Below are 10153 nucleotides of genomic sequence, written 5' to 3' on the forward strand. Positions count from 1 at the left end.
TGGGTTACATCAGTTATATGCCGCCTACGTTTGGGACATGTCTGCACACCCGTATTTTTATACAAAATCCGAATCCAAGATCACTCTCTGTGCGAATGTGGCTTAGCGGAAGGAACGTTAGAGCACCTATTTTTTGAATGCCCCAAATTGACCCTTCCCCTCTATGACCTGTTGCCTCGTACCTTTCCACGTCCTGTAAATATTCCATTCCTTCTTACCTTAGTCCACTCTCCTTTGGTTAAGGTACTGGCCAAATTTATATGTACTAATAATATAAAAATTTAAAATATAAGTATATGTCACTCTTTACACTTCTCGTCTTTTCATTCCTTCCGCGTATTGTCTTTGCTATAATACACTCATACACACATATCATATTAAATTTATTTTTCCTTTGCATGTATATAACATATTTTGTGTTGTCCTCCTTTCCAGAGAACTCAACTGAACGATCATTACTGAAAAATGTCATAATATAAAATTCACGGAGTCTTCTCTAACCCTGACATTGGCAGAAAATCACCGTTGCTTCTACGGTGGAAGCCATATTTTAAAAAAGAAGAAGAAGAAACTACAGGATATATGGTGTTAAAATATGTAAATATATATGCAAATAACAGCTCATTCATAACTCAATAAAATTGCAGTCACCTATACGTCTGAAGTTATACGTATTTAATCTATTACTAGAATAAGGAAATGGGTTTCACTTTCTTATCGAGTAAAATTAGATCTGTGGTCGGTTGTGTTGTAAAATATTTTACTGTTTATTGATTATTACATTAGTAATATCGATTGAATCGGAAGTTATACTAGCTGTGCCTGCGACTTCATGTAAACAGTATAAATAATAATGTTATGTCCTTTTGTATCACAAATACTATATATTACATCTCATAACGATTAACTAATTAATAAATAATTGAAAAATTTCAACCAAACATTAGGGCACTGTTGTCTGGAAGAGATTCCTTAGCGATAAGGCCGATTTTTGTATCACTTCTCATTAAAAATTTACTGTATTTATTATTTTATAAGTGGTGCGATAAAGTGTAAATGCATAAATAAATATTGCCACAAGAAATTAATAAAGAAATAAGGTCACTCATATTCATAATATTAGAAAGATTTTTTATTTAATAATTGTATGAATGTAGCATATAAAATAAAAACATAATGCGGCATACAGCAAATTAAAAACTAGAAATTGTACACACACAATGTTATACAAGAACGGTTGTAGATGTTTATTGCTGATCCCTAATACGTAAGATGTTTTTACGGCGCCCATGTCCAGCACATGGGACTCGACACGTGTACCTACTTATTAATTACATTGAACAATTTAAATGAGCATAGATTTATATTTTTATCATAGTCATAATAACACATAAAGGTCATTATCTTTTTATATAAATCGTTACGAAACAAAGCGGTACATTGAATATTTAAAAAATGAAGTTTACGGGATTTGCAGTCTTTCAATACCGAAACGAAAAAAACATTAACTTTTAGACTTTCGCGTTACTTGTTTTATGGTTTATAATAGAATGAAATTAACATTATTATTTAGGTAAACTATGTTATTTTACCTGGGTTATCTCGATGTTTCGACCGGGTTACACCGACCTTGATCACGAGATATATTATTACAAATAAATAAATAATAAATAAATGTAAAGGTAAATTATCATAGTTTACCAAAATTATCGCATTGATTTCAGTCTCTTATAAAGCATTTTAAAAGTTTGTGTGTTTATCGATTTATCCATTTGTGTGGTAGTATTTTAAATAAAATCATCCCTACTGATTGTGATGAAATTTTTACAGTATATTAAGCTGCATATAGGTAGTTAAAAAAAATTAGATTGAAAGTTTAAAAAAATGTTCCCCAAATGGCAACGCATGAGGATAAAGCAAGCTAGGGTACTTAAAACCTAGACAGCCAACATTTGGAGCATAAACTACAAAACCCATATTTTAGACATGAGCCATCGTTGAAAAGTTTTTGTATAAATGTCTCAATTGAGATTCAAATTTGAGATATTATATGTCAAGCATCGTGTATACGCCAAGGAGGTTATAAAGTTTATAATAACGACTGTCTGAGTGACTTCCAATAGGAGGATATTTTAATTAACGCATATTTTTAACTTTTAGATTTTCGCACTGCATGTTTTAAGTCTCCGCTTACGAGACAGAAGTATTTTCTTCTACCCACTTATTGTCTCACGCCATACAAATTGTGTCACTATACTGAGGGTTCCTGCTTATAATACTGACCGGATCATTATTCTATGTATTTACTAACTGTACGCTATAGCGAGGTAATGTGTTTTGTATTACTGGGTTCCGGTAATAAATATGGGTATATTTTTGTGCGTATGTTAAGTAACATCTTAGTCATTTAGGTAATTTTGACAATTAGAATTTAACAAGACGCGATTTTGACAACTCATATTGTAATCAATACCGTGTTGGAATTAAATTAATTTTGTTAGAATTAAACGTAGTAACATTACGATGTCACCATGCTGTTCTTTTTTATAGGTAGAAATTATTCATATTTATACTTCTACCATAGTGCTTTTTTTATTTATTTGGCTTTGGCTAGAAGCCATCAGCCAAAAACTACATATGTTAAAAATTTTGTGCTAATAAGATTACTACCATAGTGTTTCTATATTTGAAATACAATTTCACGTTCTGAATTCAAATATTTCAAATCTATTGTTTCAAATCATCTCACTGTCTGTCGTTATGTTTTATTCGTTTTAAAATCAGAACAGGGAGATTACGATTAGCGTGTCAAAGTGAGTCAACATTAATTTTGTCACGATCTAAGTGATTTTTTTTGTGAAGCAAAATTTACTTGTATGTTTATTTATTTCGAAGAAATTAAATACAAGGCGTCCGTTATTAAATATATCTATAATTAAAATATTACATGTACGTAACTCATATCTAGATTAAAATTATAAATTCCCCTTCTATCAATAAATATTAATATAATTTAATAAATAAGTACTTTCTTACAAGTAATAAAAATTTTATAGGTTTTGAGGCTGTGAATAGATAATATTTATTAAAAATTCATTTAAAATAGTATGAGAAAATAGACCAATTAAAAGGATAAACACTCTGTATTATTAACAGTATGACGGCGTATTTATTAGGCACATAATAATTTTGCCACTACATCTAGTTGGTAGCATATTTCTAGAGCACTGGATCTAAGGATATTTCTTTAAAATATCATTGAGATTGAAGATATAAAAGTAGGTCGAATGGTCGGGTTTTATGAAAGTAGATACCTATTTATATTGTATACACGATACGCGACTACTTGTAGCTGTCATCCTTGTGTAGGTTCCACATGAAGACGTAAAAACGCGGGACATGGCCATAGACAATTAATTATATGATGAATGCCTGTTTTTATAACCTTTTGTTATCATATTTACACGTATAAACATATGCTGTTGACGTACTTGATTTATTATAATGTTGTCTATTAATAAAAAAAAAAATAGCAAAAAATATTAGAAAATCGATTACAGAACCGGTAATTGGAATTGCACTTTACATCAAAATATAAAAATAAATTTATATTCGATACAAATATCACGAGTTCATCGACTTCTTTTAAAAACACAACTGAGATTCAAGTGGGTGTTTCGAAAAGTTTCTTTTAATAGATATACCTATACTAAATTTGAATTAATATTATAAAAAGGAAAGTTTTGATTTTTTTGTATGTTTGTTTGTAACAGATAAACCTAAAAGTACTTAATCGATTTAAAAAAATCATTTATAGAAAGCTACATTATCAGTTATCAGCGACTACATGAGCTGCATTTTATTTACAAAAAAGCCATGAGAAGGCGGGATTGCTCGCTAGTATAGAAAAAAATGAAACTTGTTTTATTTTTGGTAATTATGGCTATAGTAGCCATAATAATATATTGACAAATAATATATAATAATATAATGACACAGTTAAGTTATAAAGTATTTTAATTGTAGAATACAGGAAAGGTTATTTTTCTGAAATAGCTGAATCTTTTCGTGGAATAACTGGTAGAAAAGGTACTTTTTACGTAGCTATATTTCGACTAATCACACCTAAAGTGTGTTTTATAAATAAGAAAATTACTTATGTATCGAGCTATGCGTAAATTATCTTCCGGCTGTTAAATTAAGCTGTATAAGTATGTCTTAATACAGGATATGCCAATTAGTTATTAGTATACACTTACTATTGAAACATCTACTAGTATAAGTGCTTATAAGGTCTCGTTATTTTGTTTACGAGAATTTTGTGCATTTGCAGATTGAATATTAAAGGAGAAGGATTAATGGATTTAAGTTCTACAGAAGTAATATTTTTAATAGATGTAAATGTTAATAATAGATTACTTAGTGTAATATATTAGGTGCCGTGTAGTCTCGGCATAGAAAAGGCAACCCTTTCCTTTCCCGTGTGTTTCGTAAGAGTCGATTAAGGGAGGGCGAGGGATGGGCAGCAGCGTCTCCCTTAAAACATTTTTAAAGCCTAATTCAAGTTGCCAAACGGCTTGTCAAGCGTTGCAATACTGGCAAAACCCCCCAATGGGGAGGCTTATGATAATAAAATTTAGCTATATACTGGAAATTATCATATATTCGATATATATCTTAAAGTATGTTACTTAATCATATAAAATGTTTAAAATTTTAGAGTAACTGGATTGTCAATTTAATAAATTATGACACCAACCGTCGTAAGTCGGGGAAAAGGATTGTTAGTAATGGAATCTAATGGGGACCATAGCTAGTTGTACACTCCATTAAGTCGACTTCCACGGGGTTCCTTCTGACAACAATGGGTCAATGGACCGGACCTACTTTCAGCATCTCTAACAATAGTGCAGGCGGGTTACCATTTCATTAACACTTATAAAAAAAAAACAGCTGTAAGTACTTATATATCAATTTGATTCTCTTTACTCTATAAAGAGATCATGGTTACGGATTTATTTAAGCTTGAGGGATAATTAATGCAACTGCTAACGTTTTCAAGCTACTTAGACGTCTCAATCTTAGACTTAGCTTAATGGCTTATCTAAGAGCAATAGTTGAGACATTTTAAAATGCATGCACTCCCTTTATCGATTACATTAAATAAATTTTGAATAAAACATTAGTAGTTCAAAGTTTCAAAGAATCAGTGGACAACTTTATATCTACTAAATTCGTCTATATATGGACCTTCGTTCCATTTGCCTTTTTACTGCTAAGCAACTATGCATTCATAGTGGTTCAGTTGGAAGGGTGGGATATAGCAGTGAAATTATGAATAGAGTATGGTAGCATAACTTAAACTGCAGAAATAGCACACATGAAGAGTACCTTGGGTATTAATGTCCGTGGTACTGTTATTGAATATAAACGATGATTAATACTTTTTATTGGGCAAACCGTCAGTTTATTTGTCATGTTTTATATTATTTTTTATGCAACTTGGAGTTATTCTGTTCAATGTTTATGACAAAAAACATTGGCATAAACATTGCTTACGGCTGAATCAATGCCGCAATGCCAAAGTTGAATCAAGAATAAAGTTAAGTATCAAAATAGATTAACTGTCACTTCAATGAACTATCGACTATCTTTGTAGAACAATGGATTGTATCGTAGCTCGTTTACATGTATTTTGTAACTTATTATTGTTTTTATATTTCATTGAATTAAACTAAACAGTGTCATAAATTGTGATGTATACTCGATACAAACTGGTAATGACACAATTGAAAGGAGTCGAAACAATTGTATCATTGATATAATAATAATATTAGATAACATACTATTTGAAGATAAAAAAAACAATGTGAAAAATATCAATTAGACGCGGCTGAAACGGCGCATAAGATCTTCCTTTGCGTGTGCGCACAGAATCTAGCTCTTCGTGCCAATGTCGTTGGTAGCGGTTTTCCCTTTTTTATGTCACCCTTGAAGGTCATGTGGCTGATGGTATACGGCCTCGCGTGTTCGAACACTATATGAACAATAGATCGCTACTTATACAGTTGCTACCAACAGGAATATTAACTATTCATTTAGATACATTTCTTTATTGTGATGACTGTATTACTTCTTTTGCTACTAATGACACGACATTTATTTTCACGTAATTACTAATTTTATTGTTTCTCTAGACAGTGACGTTATGTTCATGAATCAATAAATCATGAATACAGATTGGTTTATTATTATGGATAAAGATGACGGCATTGACTCGGTTTCACTTTAAATAATTTTAGAATTAATCTTCGTATGCTGCTTCATAAACTGTGGTAATTGAATGCTCCAATTCTTACATAACTGATAAACAATAGTAATTTTAAATTCACTTAGCGGTGCATTTCAATCTTTACAATATAATGAGAATTGTTAATACTATTATGAGAAAGTAGGATCCAACAAATAAGAAAATAGAATTTGGAATCGCTTGACAACTTCAAGTGAGCACAATAAGGAAGTTATCCCGACGTTCGTTCATTACCAGTAGTCTTCTAACCCCTCATTACATTTACGCACCATTATTAACCATAATCGTGCTCTCATCACACACGGAGATAGAGGAAACAATAAACTGAACACTTATAATAAACTTCGGTCAAGGCATCTAAAAATTCTTAATGCAAATAAAGTGGATCTTTTGAAAGCTTGGAAATGTGTAGAAAGGCAAAACTAAAAAAAAACAGGCATAAAATTAAACGAGGGTTAGGATTTGAGTTAGGCCAATTTAAAATATGATTTGAAAATGAAATGACAATTGTGGAAACGTCGAGAACTCCCCTAGTGTATTTATTTATTTAGTTCCCCCACGCACGTCTCACGAATGCGTGCAACCCTTCATTACAACCTACGACTATTATGGTGTAATCAAGCACTCGGCACATACGCGAAACTGAGGAAACAATAAAACGAAATTGATGTATAAAACCACTCCTTGAACTAATACCGAGCTGAGGCTTTAGGCCTGTTGTATAAAATACGTTTAGACCGTAATTTCCCAACGATCTGGTTTTGTTTTGAAATTGATTACATACGATGTCACGTTTTGGTTGGGAGAGTAGGTAATTTATTTCATGAGGTGATTATGTTTTTATTCGGTTCACATTAAAACATTTAGTTTTATTGATATTAGATACAGATATCTTTGCATTTATTTTTCTATTAATTAATATTTTTTATATCTTTAGAATCAATAATGGGTTATTTTATGATTATCCTGTATAAATATTTCTTTACATATTTTCATTGGATTTTTTTATTTGTATTTTTACGAAATTTTGTTGACCAATTTTATTTTTTGTTAGATAATGTAATATGACATGTTTATTTTATGTTCTCAAAGAATTTTATTTGAAATCTTTTCAGTAATTTAAAACGATTCTGAATTAAATTATAACTTTATCTTAAGTTTCTTTAAATTAGTCCATCAGAAGGCCAGTCGTTTCCTCTATAAACATGTCCACAAATCGAAAAGGGCTCGTAAAACAAGATGACTGCTGGAATTGCTTCCTCTTTCATGCGCGGAGATCCGCAAGCAATAATTATTGAGGTGTAAAATTTACACTGACACACGTTTATTGAGACGATACACTGGTAAGATGAAACGGGGTGCCACCGCCGCCATATAAAATAATATTTTACGGGGAACGTTTGCGACATGCTATGTTAATGGACTCGAAGTTAAAACCTTTCACGCGATAGAATAGATAATGCACCCGACGCATGAATAGGTGATCTTAATTTATCCGAGAGAGGTTCCGGTTAACATTGCGTATCGGTCGCTAATCGAATCCCATGCATGCGATTTATGGAATCGATAAGACTAAAACGATGACTATCTAACGGATCCTTTAATGACTTGCCGCGAGTCAGCTCGACTGTAATAACCAACAATAATTTTGTAATAGGCACCGATGTATGTTACGTACGATTATCATACGAATGTAATTAGAATAAATTAAACACGAATTAATGAATCAGGTAGTTTAAGAAATCTTGTAGCACAATTCGAGAAGTTGTACGTTGCGATTTAAAATCTGTGAGACGCATCTTAGAATTGAGTAAAATTAATTTGTGTCTATAATTTGACAATGAGTTATGAAGGCCAATTTTTTGTAGTAATTATTTGTTTACTTGGTAATTATTTATTGATCCACAACGACATTGATATCGACCTTTGTTTTTTTCAGTTAAAACTTGTGTAGTACTATGTTTGCGTACAATAAAGCAAGATCTACGTAACGTATGATGTATCTACTAGAATAATATTATTAGTATTTATTTGCATAAAATGAATTCAAGTCAAGTAGTCATGCTTCCTATGATGTCAGAACACATGCGACGTGTTGCTTCCTTATATTTTCTATTTATTCATTATATATACGCATAAGCATGACACATTAGTAACCCGTAATTATTTTATTAAATATATTGATTAACTTCTCATTAATTTAATTAATTTAGTGGAATATTTGCTTCTTGCTCATATTTAAGTTGTCAATGAAAATAAATTTAAAATGTCCACTGATAAGTGAGCATTTTGGAAACCGTACAATTCACATTGGTAATAAAATTTTTTTTTGACATCGATGCCTACCTACAATATTGAGATAAAATATAAATAAAGGTACTTACTGTGTGGTGGGGTCAGAGATAGAGCAGACACAGCAGCTGGTGGCACTGGTGGGAACATATCCTGATGTGGTGGAAACATTCGCGGTGGCGGTGGTACTTCCGCCTCTTGTTCATCACTTTGTTCTTGTTTTGGTGGCGACCTGGGCCTCGCCAAGCGCACCGCTTTCAGCCCACCGCTGGGGGATCGGCGCATCGACAAATTCTCTGGCGTATCTGATTCTCCTGAGCGGCGACGTGGACGAGCCTGCTTGCGTCGCGGCTGTGGGCTCGCTGGGCTCACTGGCGGGGACGGCGCTGGTGGTGTCGTCTGGACTGGGCTTCTCGCCAGCGGGGTAGGAGGAGGAGAACGCTCCTCACGATCCTGATCAGCCAGCCCTCGCACCTGTAGTGATTCTCCTGCTTTAATAACAGTTCCCAGCTGTTCCTGAGCTACAGAAACTTCTCCACGGTACATAAAGTCAACTACCGCTTGCACTTCCCATCCTTGGAAGTCTTTTAACACGATCACAGGATGCTTGCACGGATTCTCGCTGAATATTCGCCGAAATAGAGGGCTGCACGCGCCAAGAAGCACTTTGTGGGCCCGGACGCGGCGCTCGGCGCATACCAGGGTGACATCGACTAGAGTTTCCGCATGTAGAAGTGCTTCAAAGGAGCGTAGCAGATGTGCTTGGTGGTTGTTCCAGCGCAGGCTGTAGTGCTCCTCGCCGCCGACGGCGGTCGGCTTGTCGTCCATCGCGCGCGCCGGTATCAACGCGTGTGTCGGAGCCGCGGCGCGGCCTACTGGCGGGCGCTTGCGCGGCCTCGCGCCGCCCTCCGCCCGCTTCGCACCCCGCACTCCAACCCTTTCGTCGCTCAAAGAATCGCCTTCCCGCCGGACCGCAATCTTCGTATCGCACAACTCCACAAATTTTTCCCTATGTCTATTCGTGTCCAAAGGCACAGTGTCACAGATGAGTACAAGTTTTATAAGCACTGCACAGCACACTATGTTTAGTTGCCGCGTCGAGGGTAGCGACGGGTGCGCGAACGACGCGAACGTGTATCGCGGGCGGCTCACGAGCACGGAATGAACTGACGAGACAGGCGCGCGGGTCGGCGGTGTCGCGCGAATGCCGAATATCGGATCGGCAGTCAGCGTGCGGTCGGCGGGCAGTGGCCGCCCGCGCCGGTGTGGGGCCCGCCCCCGGCCCCGCCCCGGCCACACATACACGCGCCGCGCTGGGCCCCTCCGCCCCCTGCACCCCCCCTACAGCGTCACCCGTACCACACATGTGTCACATTACTCAAATACCTACATATGTGACGCCTCCTACGCAGTATGTAATTTTTGGATACCTACAGTTTGCTCTTTTATCTATCTATACAGTACAATGTTACCATAATTAGAGGCAAAAGTTCCATCAACAAGTTTGTATACAGTCTGATCAAGATTGACAATAATTTACTATAGGTAGCT

At 35.0% G+C, this 10153-nt stretch overlaps 1 protein-coding gene across 1 annotated transcript in view; it reads right to left on the bottom strand.

Moving 5' to 3' along the window:
• The window catches only part of LOC113518672 (protein jim lovell), a 43246-nt gene extending 33454 nt beyond the window's left edge, over window positions 1-9792 (bottom strand). Inside the window, exon 1 of the mRNA XM_031908836.2 lies at window positions 8695-9792. Within this exon, the coding sequence (XP_031764696.1) occupies window positions 8695-9430 (736 nt within the window). The 5' untranslated portion in view covers window positions 9431-9792. The remainder of the gene's footprint in view (window positions 1-8694) is intronic.
• Window positions 9793-10153: the final 361 nt, after the last annotated feature.

This window comes from Galleria mellonella, unplaced genomic scaffold (genome assembly GCF_026898425.1).
Source record: "Galleria mellonella isolate WM207_F2 unplaced genomic scaffold, CSIRO_AGI_GalMel_v1 utg56, whole genome shotgun sequence".
NCBI lineage: Eukaryota > Metazoa > Arthropoda > Insecta > Lepidoptera > Pyralidae > Galleria > Galleria mellonella.